This window comes from Hippoglossus stenolepis, chromosome 10, assembly GCF_022539355.2.
Source record: "Hippoglossus stenolepis isolate QCI-W04-F060 chromosome 10, HSTE1.2, whole genome shotgun sequence".
Taxonomy (NCBI): Eukaryota; Metazoa; Chordata; class Actinopteri; order Pleuronectiformes; family Pleuronectidae; genus Hippoglossus; species Hippoglossus stenolepis.
The window spans coordinates 15,779,992-15,797,584 of NC_061492.1; the positions used below are offsets into that span (position 1 = coordinate 15,779,992).

General features: G+C 41.9%; 1 protein-coding gene across 1 annotated transcript in view; it reads left to right on the forward strand.

Annotated features, from left to right (window-relative positions):
• LOC118116787 (uncharacterized protein KIAA1522 homolog) overlaps positions 1 to 17,593 on the forward strand; it is a 31,936-nt gene that overhangs the window by 2,289 nt on the left and 12,054 nt on the right. Inside the window, exon 2 of the mRNA XM_035168654.2 lies at positions 6,926 to 7,244. Coding sequence (XP_035024545.2) covers positions 6,950 to 7,244 — 295 coding nt within the window. The 5' untranslated portion in view covers positions 6,926 to 6,949. The remainder of the gene's footprint in view (positions 1 to 6,925; positions 7,245 to 17,593) is intronic.

The window sequence follows — 17,593 nt, forward strand, 5'->3', positions numbered from 1 at the left end:
TACCTGAAGGGATTTCCATGAAATTTGGAGGAAGGATGTGGTATGGGTCCGGGAAGAATCCAATAGATTTTGCTGTGGATCTGGATTAGGGTGTGGATCCAGGATCCGTCTAACATTGTGAGATAGTCAGGGTTACCATTGTGGAACATTGGAGACTGTTGGGCCTTAGCAGAGGTGCACTCTTATAGTTCAACATTCTTACTAAAATTGTGCAGTTATATGACACACTAAGAAAGAGTACTTATTAGACATTGTTGACAACTACAGTATATCAGCCACCCAGAATAATATTATCCCTTTGCTGATTAACTGTTCAACAGAAATTACCCAGTTACAGTTTCTTCGTTTTCATTTTTTTCTTTATTCTTCTTCACATCTCTGGAGTTTAAGGGACTTTGACTGAAGGTCACATATAATATGGAATTTGAAGATGCCCCATTGAATTGTGGGAGATTGTTTGCAACTTTTAGCTATTTTCTGACAAGTTAATGAAAAAAAGTATTAATTAATCAAGGAAATAATCAGCAGATCAATCAATTATGGATAAGGTAATTGGATGCAACCCTAGACAAAAATGTAGATGGATGCAAGGCTTTTTAAAAGACACACACACAAACACACACACACACAGCTTTGAACTTCCATTCATTGTGCAGCCTAACCAAAACCTTATCCCTAACGTTAACCGTGACCTCATAAATAATGTATTTCCTCATTAGGACCAGGCATTGGTCCCCACAAGGTCTACTGGTCCTGTCAAGATCAGTGTTTATGCTGGAAAAGGTCCTACAGAGGTAACAAAAATGAGTACACACACATTTAATTTTTTCGAACATATGCAAAGATATGAAAATCTGTACAGTCTCCATCGCTGTAGAGTATTTGTAACTCCCCCTATGAAAAGCATTCTCTCTGAACAGTAACCTCAGCCAGTGCAGATAACAACATATTACAATGTTAGCTCAAAATGACTGTCATGCACTGTCCATTATCTCCCCTTTTTTCTTTCATGGCTCGGTCAGGGGGGGATGTGTGGCACGGATGGTCGGGGCGGCAGTGAGGGAGGGAGGCAGGGGATGACGGGTAGAGAATGAATGGCGGGGTGGTGTGTGTGTGTGTGTGTGTGTGTGTGTGTGTGTCGGGGGGTGAAAGCAGATTTGGAGAGAAGAGTTCCTCAGTGGGTAATTATCAATCTCTCAGGAATGTAGCCGCTGCTCTTAGCAGACAAGCCGCTGCATGGCTACAGAGGCCTCGCAGCACGCCAACTCGCATTATCCCATCCACGGATCTCTGCACGGTACCACCGCTCTCTCACACACTCACACACAAACACACACACAGCGTTTGCAACCTCTGTGAGTTCAGTTACACAGCATTTTGGTTTATTTGCATCATTATTGTGTTTATTTTTATCACCGTCATTACCTACCCGGTCTTTTTCTGACACTTTATCCTTCCTGCAACACACAAAGGGACCACATGCTGTCAGTTAGCCCTTCATTCATCACTGTTTGTTTGTGCTCATGTGTTGGTATGAAACCAAACTGTTGGAAACTTGTGGCCATCATGGACGCCTGCGCTTGAAATTCAAATTTCATAACGATTTGTTGCTATTATTTATATATTTTTAAATCCTCTCTATCACTATAAAAGGAACTTCACTTTGATGGAGGAGACACTTCCTTTTATTGATGCCTCACACAGAAAAAGACACAATTTCTGGTTTTATCACAGCATCGCCTCCACATCCTTCAGAGTGCATTTCTTGTGCACTGAGTATTTGCACATGAGTGTGCAGCGTTCTAGCCCAGACAAGGTTGCTTAAGTCTGCTCTCCTTTGTTTGATAACGCCCAGAGAAGACAGCCAACGCCCTGGTTGATGCCTAAAGGTGCTGTGCAGTAACACCAGTTTTATACGCTGCTAAAGACTTGCAATTTACTTACAAAGTCACTGTAAGTGTAGTTTCAAAACTGTTATTGACCAAAGCCGGCAGTTACTGTAAATCCTCTACCCTGGTGATTTCAGCAGGAGGACTGGAGACGTCTCTTCCTTCCTCCAAAAACAGACCTTCCTAATCTGTCGTTTCCTTATTAGACTAACCACATTCAGCCCGACCTTAACCTCCGCTCGCTGACAGCTGAGTCGCCCGTACCCTGTGAAACCTGGCCACTCAGGCGCAGATATGTACTTCTGGTTAAAATGGAGCCAGTCCTAATTCAAACAAAGGTGGCTGCCTGCATCGCCGCCTGCGCCACTCCCTCTTGGCTTGGCCTTATTCCCCCTGTGAGGCGGTGGCGTCTGCTCCGTCAGCCTCCCGGTGAGTCACTGCCATCAAAGCTGCAGTTCCTGGAGCTCCCACTTCCCCACACCACCCCCTCCACCACTGCCTGTGATATTCACAACGTTCACATCGATAAGGATGTGGTTACACATGAGATTAAAATGAGTATTGTGTGGCTGTGCCGCAAGTTCTGTCACAATTGAGGCCTGCGAAAAGCCTCCAGCTTAATTTTTTATTTTTTTTTAGATCTTAAAATTCTATGAAATACTTTTACCTCTTTACCACATGGTTGCAGCTTGTCACACAAAATATATCAATTTGTTTTAGAAAAACTTCCCAAACGCAGTCAACTGTTAGGAGTGAGTTTAGTTTGAGTTTTAAATCCTGCCCTAAAGGCTGTCAGTTTAAACAAATACTGAAACATTTTTCCAATTCCGCCTCCACACAGATCTGTTCAGGGTGTGTGTTTGTAGTTGTCGCTTGGATTTAAAGTGGTTTTCAAATATAACAACAACTGGTTTTCCCTCTTGCTTCTCTCACCAGTTTGTCACAGTAGTGCACAATATAAAGCCCAGTGTAAGACACAGATCTATGGTGCATTATCTTGGATTTAGGACTCTGGCTCTGTACAGTAACTGACGCTGCCTTGCCTCAGGCCAGACAGGTATCAGTGCTTTGCTTTGACTCTGTTGACCTGCTAAAAGTAGGAGAGGAGTCCCAGATTTTCCCTGGAATTTGTGTCCTGAAGCTGCGCAACGTGCAGCTAGCGGAGGAACATAATCAATAAATGCTGTTCCCCAGATACAATAGTCCTCACAGTCTATTTCCTGACGGTGTATAAACTATTATCAGGCCTTGGTTTGCTTTATGGTGACGTGCACACAAACACACAGTGCTGTCAATGACAGATAATCGCTCTGCGCTGCAGGTATTGACACACTGCGTTGAGGATTGGCCTTGTTAGAGCGGCGCCTCCTGTCCGACGCGATGGCCTCACGTCTTTTGTGAAGGGTAAGTAAACAGCATGTTGGAACACGTCCCCACAGCGGAGTGAGTGAGTAAGTGGAGTGAGTGAGTTAGTCGAGAGAGTGAGTTAGTGGAGAGAGTGAGTTAGTGGAGTGACTGAGTAAATACACCTAGGAGACATTTTCTTCACATACAACATATTTATGGAGCGGTGAGGATGCTGCATTCTTCACATCATTACATTTGTTTGCAAAACTGAAAATTGCAGGTTGTCTAGTGTAACAAACGGCGGCGTGAGTCGACTCCTTGTGGCCACACTACACAGACAGCGCTCTGCTGGGTGGTCCCCCGCCGCATCCCACAGCTCTTTAGCATGACTCTGGACTGGAGCCTCTCTAATGGAAATAATACGAGTAGTTGTTGCACTCCCCCAGGCAGCCTGTGGGCTATAGATGAATGAATCCAACCCGCCCCCAACTTTTTTTTTCCTGAGAGAGGCATCTGATTATTGGTGAGCGTAACCAATACAGATGCACGGATCTTAGTCATGGCCAAATGACTGTAATTTGGAGCAGGAGAAACACAGGGCTTAGAGGAGGGAGAGGTCTCGTACTTTTCTCCATGAGGAGATGGATGCTCTTTCTTGTTATTGGCCTTTCACTGCAGCTCACGTCTCAGAGGACGACAGCTCCACGTCAATTGTACTGAAGTGAATAACAACTTAAGCTGGTTTCGATAAGAAAAGAACCAGATACAGTATGAATAAAGTTTCAAAAAGCATCCAGGTCCTCAGCTAAAGCCTCTCATAATGGACTGCATTCTTCTGACATGAGTTAGGATACAAACAGACCAGAGCCAGATTTATAGTAACTCCAGTTTTTTATTTGAGCCAAACCAGCAGCGTGGCTCGAGGGATGGTATTGTCATGGCAAATATTCATCCTGCCCAGAAAGTAAATACTAACAAGTCGCTCCCTCCTTTCCTTCTGGGAGTGTAACCATAAAGTCTCCGTTTATGAAGCCTATTATGTTCATGTTTTTGGCAGTGAAGACATAGTCATTATGTTGTACTGGACTGTGTGAAACACCTCATACAATTTTATCCACTGCAACACCACCTTGAATTATAACCTCTATGATAAACCTATAATGTAATTGACACATTTCTGACACTGTCAACAAAAAAACGAAAGACAAATTTAAAAAATAAACACAATGAGTATCTTAAACATATTAGCTATTAGCTATTGCAACATATTAGCTGTTGTATTTGAGTGCATTATAATCCGCCACTGACTCAGTAGAGTGCACATACCTCTGCCAAGGCCCAACAGTCCCCTCATGAAGCCACACTTAAATTCACTAGATCTGCATTTTATTTTGATCTGCACCAAATTACACACACTCATAAATATCAGTCCCCTAAACATGTCTGATTGTTTAGTTTTTTTTAATCAAGACCCATGAACTATTGTCTGAGAAATCAATGGAAATGGAAAATCTTGCGATATTAAATAAATTGAAGAAAGAGAGTTCATTGTTGGGTCATGCCCCAACCCCCCACAAAATGTAATGGAAATTGGTTGTGTAGTTTTTGTCTTATCCTGCTGAATGACAAACAAACTCAGAGGAAAACATCAGTTCTGGTGGAGGTCATATAAAGGGGTCAGATCGTTGCAAGGTTTTTACAAACTGATGAAAGGTGAATTTATGATCAGTATTTAGTATGTAAGACATCTGGCTTCATATTGTCCACATCTGCTTGAACATTTTTCCACATGTTGCATCCAAACCATAGTCCTCTATCTTCTCATCACACACAGAAACACATACACACTCCACTCGCCTCTCTTTGATGGTGAGAGGCAGTTTGGGAAAAGAAAAAATGTGTAATCCTCCGAGAACATGACGAAACATAGTTTTGTGTGGTTTCTGTTCCTGTCTCGTCACCGGGGGTTCCCACCGATCGTGCTGCACAAACATCTAAAAAAAAGGCAAAACATTGTGTACACTTTTTTTTGTACATGCATGATCCTGAAACAGTATAACAGCCAAAAACTTTTCGTGAACTTTGTCAACAGCACATCATCCAGGGATTTATAATTCTCTCACCCAGACTCCACTCCCACCCTCCCTCTGTCTTTCAACTTTTTTTACAAGCTCTGACTTCTGTCAGATCAAGAGCTCTCTCTAACTTTTAGCCTGTGATTTGCAGATAAGTATGTAATAAAGTGCGCGGCTGGAGGAAGCCCAGTGTGAGCTACAGAAGAGTTAGGCTGGGAGATCTGCCTCAGAGTAAAGAAGCGTAGCAAGGTGAAGGGTGGAGGGAGACACAGAGAAGGCGATGAGATCACTGTGCTGAGAATGAAAAAAAAAAGATGAAGGATGACGATGAAACATAACAAGAAACAGGAACCACATTGATACATGTGTGTAGACGGTTGGTTGAAACTGCCTCGTTGCACACTGGCGACTGTTTATTTTTCTGTTCTTCAGCTCTTCCTAGTCGTGCCGTTGTGCATGTGTAAGAGTGCATGAGCCTACGGGTGCGGCTTTGTGAATTATGACTCCATGTTATGGAATGAAGGGAGCGGTGCCAGTTCTTTCTTTGCAGAACTGTGAAGTTTGGTTTAAAGACAGTAGGGGGTCTGTGTGTAGGCCGAGCGTGCGGGCTGAATGAGCATCGCCCAAGGAGACGCACAAACACAAATACAAACCAGTGTGTGCTCACACATACCAGTGGTGTTCCTCTAAAGAATACATCTGTGCAACTGTGGACACATGTTCTTTTCGAAACAACTGGATTCATCAGCTTTTAATAAATCCTGTTGTTAGTAGTTAACATCACTACCACACATTCCTTAAAGTATAGTACGTGCTTTAGTTTGATTTTAAACTTTTATAACCTCTCTTTTTCAAGATGAAATCCACCCTGCTGAGACTTGAAACCTGTTTGACATAATCCATCCCTGTGAACTTTGTTGCTTCTGTGGTGTATTCACGGAGGAACCAGTATCTACTACATCAGTCACACATTGGCGAATGTAGCTGTGGCGAACCTTCATCTCCCGTTCAATTCCAATCTGTGCGTGTGAGGAAGTGAATAAAACCTTCGCTTCCTGTGGCAAAGCAAGTCGCAGTGTGGCTTCGCGAGGAGGTGAACTTTGGTAACCTTTGACTCGCCATATTCGCTCTGCATTGTCATATGTGTGACTGTGCCCTAATGACCTTGGTTAATGGGAAATCAAAGCTGGAAGGTAGACACTAATCAGATATACTCATATTTGAATTTGAGCAGTTTGTGCCAACTCTCAAATATCGGAGGTTGTGATTTCCATGAACGTTTTCATAATCGCTCCAGCCTAAGGTTGTATGGTAAATGATATTAAAATAAAGTCGACTTTAAGTGTATTTCTCAGTTGTTATTGTTTATGTTCACTCAAATGGATAACCAAGAGTAAATCTCAGTCTCTGTAAGTTGATTTTAATTCTCTAGTGACATTAATAAAATCCAAGTGGTAGCAAGAAAAGGTTGTAAATCGATTGAAAAAAATATAACTGCTACGGTACTTTAATACTTACCTCTCTTTGAGTGCCAGCACATGTGGTGCTTGAAATTTGAATTTCTATCTTAACCTTTGTTCTCTTTTCCTTCTTTGCTTTTTTTTTCTCTTTCAGGGCACAGCTCCAGTGTGAGGTGGTATGTCTAACCGTGACTCGCTGGGGTTCGGGGAACTGCTCCCCCAGGACGTGGTTCAGATCTTTGCACAGGAGAAGCACGGCAAAAAGGGCCACAAGAAGCGCAGTCACTCCCTCGGCCGGGCTCTGGGTTGGCTGAAGGGCAAGAAGAGGAAGGATCTGGGCCCTAATGGGCGGAATCTGGGTTTGGGTCCTGCACTCGACTTGGCCTTGGATGGGCACCAGGCTGGGCAACAGGGTGGACACAAGGGAGTGCAGAGGTCAGGACGACAGACACATCCACATGGAAACAGTCACGGTGAGAGCACACAGATTTGCTGCACTGCATTTGTTTAATCTCACCTTTTATAAGTGAGCTGCTCTGTGGTATAGTTGACAGTATTCTACGTGTGCCATAATATCCACAGCAAAGCCTTTTCAGACATTAACTCTGGAAAATTTGCAGAATATTGGGTCTGGACATTTTCTGGAGTTTGACTTTCATATACTGTATGAAGAACGCAGCAGGAGATTGTCAGATGTTTAAGCCCCTTCTCTACAATTGGCCATTATTTTACAGTTTAAAGAATCTGTTTCTGTAGCTCACCATTGTGAATTCCCCAAAAAACAAAAAATATGACAAGACTCTTATGAAATAACACATTAACCTGCAGGGGGAAAAGGAACAGAGGCAAATATGTGTGAATGTGGCTTTATTTAGACCCTCATCTACTAACTGAATTGATCATGAGTTGAGTCGCTTCAAGATGTGTCTGAATTAACGCCTCGTCTAAACTGTATTCTGGGGGAAATCCTGAGTCTTATATAAGACTTGAATCCTGCTCTGGAAGCTCGTCCATTACGGTGCATGTGTGCACTCGCGCTGTGACGCAGTTGCAAACACCATCGTTGTGTTTACAACCACGTCTACATTGTCCTCTCTATACAATAAGTTACTAATGAATAAGATAATATTAAAACACTATATATGTTATATTGAGCAAAACACTGGCTTGTTTTAGCTTCACACACACACACACACACACACACACACACACACACACACACACACACACACACACACACACACACACACACACACACACACACACACACACACTTACTTACTACAAGGAACAATCAAGGCCATTCCAGTTCCTGCTATGAGTTCACAGTACTTATAGTATAGTAAAAACACATATTCTATAAGAATATGTGTATTAATGTCAAGAGAAGCAAATTATTGCAGCATGGTCTTGTTATTATTTAAGCACACAACTGTAAGTACAAGTATTTCTGCAGAGGGCAGTTTAATCACAGGGCATTTTTGACGAGCAGGTAAAAGTTGCTGGGAACTGGTGGAATATCCCACTCCTTGCCTACCAGGCATGTGTGTTTGTTCACTGCAGAGGTGTTTGCTCAGACTGACTTCCAACTCGCCTCCTGACCCTCAGCTCACTTTGTTTGCTGTGAAAAAATCTCTGTCTGTCCTGTTTTACTGTGATACCATCGCTTACTTACCTGGTCATCGGGTTTACACGCAGGGTGAAGTGCTGTGCTGTGGCAGCCATCCACACGGGACATGCATTTAAGGGGAAGGTGTCTTTCATCTTGGCTTTGCCTACATACACCCACACAGTCAATAGGTGACACGCACGCGCACAGTGAGCACGTAAAAACTTATTCACACACTCCCAAGAAAATAAGCAGCGACACTCTTGACTTTTCCCAGAGCTGCGCTCGGCAGATCTTGTTGGAGCTTGCACATGTGGGCTCATATGTCAGCATGTTTCACTATAGCAGTCCTCCCTTTGTTAACCCAGTTTTTTTTTGTGTAAAGTGTAAGTAGGAACTTTAGTTTTCTGCCCTCATTAATCACACACCTTGATGCAGTCGGACAAAAACATCAGACACACAGACATGCAAAACCTTGATTTTGCTGAGTTGGTTTATGTAAAAACACAAACGTACCAGCAGAGTTTGGTTAGGTCCGTGTTAGTGTGTATGTGTTTGTCTGACAGTGCTTGTGCAGTCTTGGCTAATCAATCTACAGACAGAGGCGGCTCCGCCCGTTTCTTTTGCTCTTCGTGGTGGAGGCGCACAGCTCGTAGGATGTTGGGCGGGGATTTCCATGGGAATCAAATTCATTCAGTCACACAGTCAAACTATACCCACAACAGAAGACGAGTATGTATAAACACACTTTGGTAGAAGAGGACTACGCAGACAAAAGTGCCAGTGTACTTTCTTGCACTGTATTGTGCTACGGCAGCAGTGCGAAGTTGAGGGTTATGTAAGAGAAAGTAAACTGTGATGAGAGATTAGGAGTTTCTCCTCTGCCAAGGTCAACTTAGAGAGGCTGCCTCCCACATCGAGCCGAGGCCCTACTGAAATTCTTAATTAGTTAAAAAAAAAAATGGGCCTCCCTGTATATCAGGTCAGGTTAAGTTAACCACAAAGTGTTTGCTTCTAACTTACTTTAACTTGACTTCTAACTGACTGTCTTTACTCCTGAGCATTGTAGTAGAATTCCCATTCATTTTCAGACATTTTGATTATCAGCCATAATATTGTAACCTTCCAACGTAGACTTACCACAAGCTACGTGATTGTGAAATGATGTTAGATGCTCCTGTAGGAACCACTAGTTCACAACATAAATTCCTGATGTCGAGATAGAATCTACCCACAATTCTCAGGTGTAATAGTGCCGTCTGTGATTGGTGGAGCTCAATGTTACATTGTTCAGCTCTGATCGTTTCATATGGTGTTACTACAACTAGGTTAACAACAAGGTTACATTCAAAAGGAGATCTGCTGGAAGTCTTTAGAAAGGGATAATTTGCAATGGTTTATGGGATGCGTAGTTCCTTCACTTTTACCTTTACCTTTTTTCCGTTTTCCAATACTTTTCCCCTGATTCTAGTAGCTGGTTGGCCTGGTTCCAGACTTTTTTTAACAAGAATTTTATGAACATCAGTGGAGAAAATGAATGGGAAATTGACTTCTGGAACCAGAGCTGTCTGTTATTATGCTCTATAAATGTATTGTGTTGGCGCTGAAAACAGCCACAGTAAACTCCTCATCAGACGCTTCCTCTGATTAGACAAGAAGCTCTGCAATTCCCAAAATGCATCCAGGGGAGGTTTACTGCAGGAGCAATGTAACGCACTCGCTCATTAAAGTGCCTACCTCCAGGCTGAGCCCCTGATGATGATCTGTAGTGATGCCCGAGGGGCCTCCTGCCCACTAAATGCCTGGCATGGCGGGCACGGTGCCAGTTAATTAAAAGCCATGCCAGGACCGTTACAGTGAGGGAGGAACAAGGGGTTCTCTTTTTTTTCCTGACCCCTCTGCTCACATTGTTCCTCATCACACTGAGACACTGGAACCCACAGAGGATCAAATGGAGTGTGAGTGTGTATGAGAACCTTGTATCAGGGCCGGACTACGGGAACACAGCGAGGTGCAGATCAGCGTGAGCTTCAGTACAAGTCTGTTAAAATTAAAGCATGCCACACAACTCTCTTCCAGTTCGCCACGCTTTATTCACCAGATGTTTTCAGCTCTGCCTCACATTTATCCCTGTGCTGTTTCGGTCGCGTACAAAGAGATGCAGACAAAGAGATAAACATGCAGTATTACAATCAACTTTTCAAAATGCTCTTTGCAAAAAGCTGTATTTTGTCCTTCAGTAGTTCTTCCAAAGATTAAACATGCTTTTTATACAAGGCCTATTATCGTGCAGTGTCTGTTCTAAACATGCCTGTTCGGAATGGGCTGTATGCTTGACCTGGTAATGCTGGTTGCAGCCTGTCTTTCTGAAACTCTAAAGAGTGACCTGCAGTAATCAAGCCGTGACAAGTAAAGAACGACTGCTGGACTCAGTCCACAGAACCCTGACGCTGCACCACCGCTGCTGCACAAAGAGCTGTTCACCTGAAGTTGTTGTTGCCATTGTCGTGAACGTGCTCTGAACACGCTGTTGTTGTGATCGACAACGTCACTTACATTGATGAGTTCAAGCCGTTTGCTGCTCCAGAGTGCTGGTCAGCTGTTTATTCAAAGTTTATTAATGTAGAAAGAATCGAACCAAATTCGACACTACATGCATTCATTCATAACAATATTGACAAATTATATATAAACAGCCCTCTAGCTGCGTTTGTATCATCTTGTATGTCTTCTGTGGAATAATAAATTAAACAAACCTTCTATTAACACATCAGAGAAGGGAATTTCCCAACGTGTTTGCTCTTCATTGGGGATGACAGTGCAGGTTGAGCTGAATTTCCTGTCAGGAAGAGCATTCAAACTTGAGTGTGGCTTGGGCCGCAGTTTTTCTGTCCGAACCTGAACAACCCAAGAGATAACTAACCAAGCCCGACCCGAACCAGACACATATTCAGTTTTTTTGTGTCCCCAGACCCAATCCAAATATTTCCCCCGATTACAGGCACGTACATAGCACAGTCCATGTGACCAAACCCAACCCAAGTATCATTTCAGAATCTTTGTCTGAACCTGGCTTGACTCGGTCTCAGCTTTGGTCTCCACACACAAATCCAAACTCTTTACTGGGTTACTTTACCCTTTGCTCTTACAGGAATGTATTTTTGTAAACAAGTCTTGTGGAGTTTGACCAGAGAGGGAAGTGCAAAGCAGCAGGTTTTTGGAGAGATAAACTCTGGCCTCCTGAACCTTCAGTGTGATCAACCCAACTCCTCATTATGTTCTCTGACAGTGTTTCATCCTGAGCCAGAAGCCAGAGCTTATCTGTCTTGACAAATTAATTAACTTCTATTTGTCTAATTCCTCTCCCTGTCAATGTGGATCCTGTCACACCTGATGGTCTGACAGAGATTTATCTCCCTGCTGTACAGTCAGTTTACCCAATCTTATGTCAAAGAAGACAACAGGCTCCTCTTGTGCAATATTCGCCTCTCAGATCCTGTGGGCTTTAAGAATAATCTCCCAGTTTATTTAAATTGAAAATAAGGTGAAGGGAAGACAGATAAGGTCATACAGTCGTAGAGTGGCGTTCTCGGAAGGTCACCTGTTCACTGTGAACACTCCCTGAGAGATTCCTCACATTCCTGTAAGTTATAAACATATTTCTGTGGAGAAGCTAAGAGGGAGCCCTTTGTGTGCGAGAGCGTATGTTTGGCTTGCATGCCAAGTTCAGATCATATGAGGCATTTTTATTTAGCTTCCTTTGTTGAATATTTGGTCAGAGACTCAGCTCAAATGAAACTGGATTGTTAGGCTTGTGTCGTTCTGTAGCTTTACTGTCCTGTGCCATGCTTTGTGGCAAACCTGCTTTAATACAGCTGAATAAAATAATTGCAGCTTAAACGGGTTCATCATGATGTTCGACGTTACATTTTTTTATGAACTAGCAGTGGTAGCATTATAGAATAAACCTGGAGTGTGTTTTTAGCTTTGGGATGACAGACAAAGAAGCAAAAGACAGAAGGAAAAACTTGCAACACACACTTCCCTCGTTAAGGGAAATGAAAGTAAAACAATCACGCGACCATGGAGGCAACAAAGCACAAGTTACACGCTACTTAATATAGGCCAAAGGCGATTTTTAGAAATGAATATGTCACTGCTAAAAGTAGGCTTTAATATTGTTTTTGACCCTAGTTTAGTGTGTTTGTGGGGCGTAGGGTGTCTTATTGTGTTGTGATGATGACACAGCAACAATGAAGGGCAGAAGAAAAGGTGTGAGAAGATAGAATTACTTTCTTCCTCTCATAGCAGGAAGTAATTAATGGCCTTTTTACCTCAGGAGGAGGAGAGAGATCTCTCTGAAAGATGCTGCCATTATTTAGCTTTTGAGTGAAAAGCACTTGTTGATTCCTGTTGATGAATTACAAGAACTGGAGGAGAGAGGTTGAGGTCAATTTAAATGGTACTTTACAGACTTTTAAACATACAGTAATATTTCTTTTTTAAGTCAGGTTGAAATCAAGTCTCATATGCATGTACACAACACACACAACACACACACACACACACACACACACAAACACCCCTTCCATCTCCATGTGTGATTCAACTGTGTGCTACAACAGGATGGACCAGATTACAACCTAAAATTCTTCTTCTTTTAATCATTATTATTATTATTATCATCAACTTTTCATGACAATAGAAGTAGTATGTCTCTTAAATTCAGGGCCTGTCGTGTCTCCAGATTTTTTCATTCTGCCTGTACATCACCTTTCAGGATTCCGATTATATTAACATATTTGATCATGTATCAAAGGTGTAAAAGTATCCGATGTACATTTTTGAGAGTAGATAAATATAAAAAAAATACACTTCTATGGTAATCTTTAAAATATTTGCCCTTAGCTTTCAGTGACAAACGAAGAATCCAACAATATGCCGTCGCAAACTTCTCACACTTACAGCAGATCTTGCATAGAGAACCAGGCTCTCTGTAGATGAGAAAATTACACACCAGCACATTTGTCTCTGCACCTATAGTCACCCACATAGACTGTTGAAAGATGGACGACACGTCTCTACTTCCCCCATTGTTCAAAAATGAAGCCCAAATATCCTGAATACGGGTGCTGCCATCTTGCATTTTTGACAATGTAATAGCCAGAGTCTGCGCAGTAGTGATTGTAGGGTGAAGCTGCAGTATTGAGGTCCACTGACCAGTCTCATTAATGGTAATAAGGTCCAAAGAAAATATCTTTGAGAAAAAGAGTTCTGAGATTTAAGAAGAGATATCACTTCCTCTTTTGTGTTGTTCTAACTGATGTCTATTTTTAACTTTAACCAGTCAAGCACGGCTTACATTGCTTGTCCTGACAGCATGCCACTGATATATAGTTGTTTATGTGTGGGTACGAATCAAGTTGATACTGACGTCATGGGAATTTCTGTGTTTATGACTTGACTCTGTATACTAAACAGTCACACAAATGCTTATTTATAATTACAGGGTTTTACGGACATTTACCAGGATTATATTTCAATAGGTGAAGAGTCACCACACCCAAATGTCAGAGGATCATATTTAGGTCATTCAGATGTTGAGACAGGTTCACAAAAAGTGCCAGTTTGCCCTCTAGTGCCATCTCCACATTGTACTCAAGTTTCATTTCATCTAGTTGCTTTTATTCTCTGCAATCCTTCCCATTTATATGTCGGTGAACAGACCTGACAGGACAAGCCAACAGCAACAGTTTTAAATTCATGAAATCATACATTGTTTCATGGTCCAGATATGCAGATCCACCGCTGTGGCTTTTCAACAACTGCACACGCTGTTGTCACGAAAGGAAAATGTGTGCTGACACACTGTGGTGAGAGACTGATAAATACTGTATGTGCCTGGAAAGTTTTGTGAGTCACCATTCGTGACTTTTGCAGTTAAAGAAGACAGTTTGGAGCGATGATGCTTATTGTAAAAGAGTAGATATTCACGGTGCAGTTAGTGAAGATAACTTTGTTGGTTTTAGCCTCCCACTGCGGCAGAGTAGAGTAAAGTTGGTAAACTGTTGGTTGGTGGAGTTTCCCTCTCTTAAGAACATGCAGACCTGTTGTCGGACTGGAGCTGTGATAAGGTTGAACTCTGCTTGTGTATATTAGATTTGTCCAGTGTACGTCAGCTTAACCTGGTGTTTTAGTTGTCCAGAGGTGTTTGAATGCATCATTTAAATTTAATTTGAATATTTTGAATTAATAGAAAGCTATTTCCGCTGTTTCACTTTTTTTTTTCATTTTTTTTTCATTGTGGGTAGAGGTAGCTCAGGACGGGTTGTCCACTAAACACAGGGTCGGTGGTTAGATCCCTTACTCCTCCATTACATAAGAGTCCTTGTGGCAGAAGTGTCTTTTGGCAGTGTGTGATTGCTGTGTGCTGCACATAGTGTGATAACGGTGATGTAGTGGTTAGCACTTGGCCTCACAGCAGGGCCGTTCCTGGTTCGAATCCCAGTTCTGTTCACCCACGTGTTTTCTCTGGGTACTTCAGCTTCCACAGTTCAAAAACATACAGATTGGGGCGAGATTAATTGACACTTTAAATAGATCGTACAGAGACAAATGGTTGTTTGTCTGTGTCGGTCCTGTGATGCGCTGGCGACCTGTCCTGTGTACCCCGCCTCTCAACCAATGTCTGAGCTGGGATTGGTTCCGCTCAAAAAGAATAAGTAGTATAGATAATGGATGAATGGAAACGTACTTTCATGGCAGATCATTCAGTCGTGGTCCGAATAACAAATGGAGAATTTTGGCTTCTGCATTTTTTTGTCTTTCTCTTCCATGTTGACCCACAATCATCAGCTGGCTCTGAATTTCACCTCAGCCATACCCAGCCTATTATTAGCATCTGCTACTCACACTTCATCTGCTACCAAGAATGTTGACCTCTTTCCTTACTGTTTTATTGTCTGTAATCACATGTTGTAGTAGGAGCCTGTAGCAAAGTTGTGCTTACATTAAACAGGCACGAACAGGTCTGAATATTTAACTTTACCCTGCACTGTTTTTAATGGGATTGGATTTTCTGCTTAAAGTTAAAGCTATTGAGAAATACCTCGTCTCTATATGACATTTAAAGGGATAGTTCACCCAAAATGAAAATTCACCCATTATCTACTCACCACTATGCTGATGGAGGGTTGGTTTGAGTCCACAAAACACTTTCAGGGGTAAACAGCGTTGCAGCCAAATCTCATACAATAAAGTAAATGGGGACCCCTTCTTCAGACGTAATAAAACAGAAAAAAACGTCCAAAGGGTCGTTAGTTCGATCCCCGGCTCCTCCAGTCTGCATTTGGAACCCCAACCGACGATGTATGAATGTGGTGATACACTGCGTATAAAAGTGCTTTATGAATATGAATGTGATTATACTGATAAATGGTTGATGAGACCATAAAAACTCTATACAAGTACATGCATGTGTGTGCTTTGAGGGTCTGGAGGTATCTGATACGTGCTGATTTGCTGGCGTACAGATTGTATGGTCTGACAGTGAATTGGAGTGTATCCCTGCGTGCCAGATGATGTTACCTGGGTTGCTGTCATTGTCACACCACACCTCTTCCTTTTCCTTCTCTCTCGGCTGTGATGTTTATATTTAATTCATGGGAAATCAAGAGCGTGAAGTGCACACACCTCTGCCCACAATGCGTTTGTCCAATGTATCCTGAGTGTACACGTATTACACTGAGCCCCTCGACCCTTCTCCCTGCTGTTATCCCAGTGTATTCAGCCAGGTTGGTGACGATTGTAGAGGCTTAAGCACCTGGCAGCACCGTCGAAGCTGAGAGAATGTGTCTGCATGGCAATGCAAAAACAAGACAGAGGGGCAAGTTGGGGCAGGGAAGAGAGGTGTGTGTGTGGGGGTATTTGCATCCGTTTGATTCCCATGGAGCGGTTCAAGGAGGAGTTAGATCACATGAACATCAGTTTGTTTGTGTTGATGTGTTTTGTGTCTGGTTCTCAAACCGATGATTTTCCCAATAAGTTTGAACTGAGCGACTTATCTTTGTCTCTCCTCCCCCTCCTTCCTATCAAACTGAGGCAGATTGTGCTCAGGACAGTGAAGTCACATCGTCAATATCTTTCCTCAGAGGTTGGGGTTTTTCCTGCAAATAAAAGTAACACTTGTTTATTGTGTATATATCATAGTGTTTTACAGGCTGACACCAGTATTTTTAGAAGGACCAAAGTAAAGTAAAAGCCCAAATACATTTTATTGCTTCACTGCCACATTTTTATACTTTTTTTTATTTAAAGATATTTTGGGGCTTTTTATGTCTTTATTATAAGACCGGACAGTTTTTTGTGTGAAAGAGAGAGAAACCGCGGGGAAGGCTTCCAGCAAAGGGTCGAATCTGTGGCCAAACTTTGATCCTGACAGTGCAGAGAGGTCATAAAAACACCACTGAGAACTTGACGTAAATAACATTTTCATAACTTCTAATTAAACTGATTAAAAAAGAGAAAGGAAAATCCAAATAGAACATTTGAGAGACAAGTGACCTCAGTGTTACTAATCGTGTTGGGTGTGTTATGGAAAGTTACACTGGAGATGGTCAGAGATAAAGTGTTGTGGAGTCGCAGCTTGTTAAATGACAAAGCAGAAACATTATTATGAATGATTATTATCTGATTATGTAGCCTTGTTAAAAATGAAATGATCAAAAGATAAATAGATAATTTGTGGATTAATTTTCAATGTGCCCCTGATCTACTATCTCCACTGTTACAGGTTTATTTACAATTCTATGTATTTCATCATTAGCAGGTTTATAAAATAAAAGCTTAAATTATAGCTCTTTGAGATTACTCAAAGATTGACAGTGTGGTTCATCTAAAACCAGAAGTTACAGGTACAACTTAATAAGTATCACCATGGTTACACATGATAAATACGTGGTCTGTTTCACTGGTTGTAATTTGTTTACTTTAGCTGCTGATGCAAAATATTTTACCAAAACAACAGATGTTTGCTTATTTAAAATAGTCTACTTTAAATTCAGTTTTTTTTACATATTAAAAAATGAATCATTATTCCTCCTCAAGCTAATTTCCTTTTTTAAATATTGTTTTTTCAGACGTCGAAAACATGAATACACTGGTCATGCAGCATTGCATCCATTAGATTTAGTGTCTTTATCCAAATCTGGGATG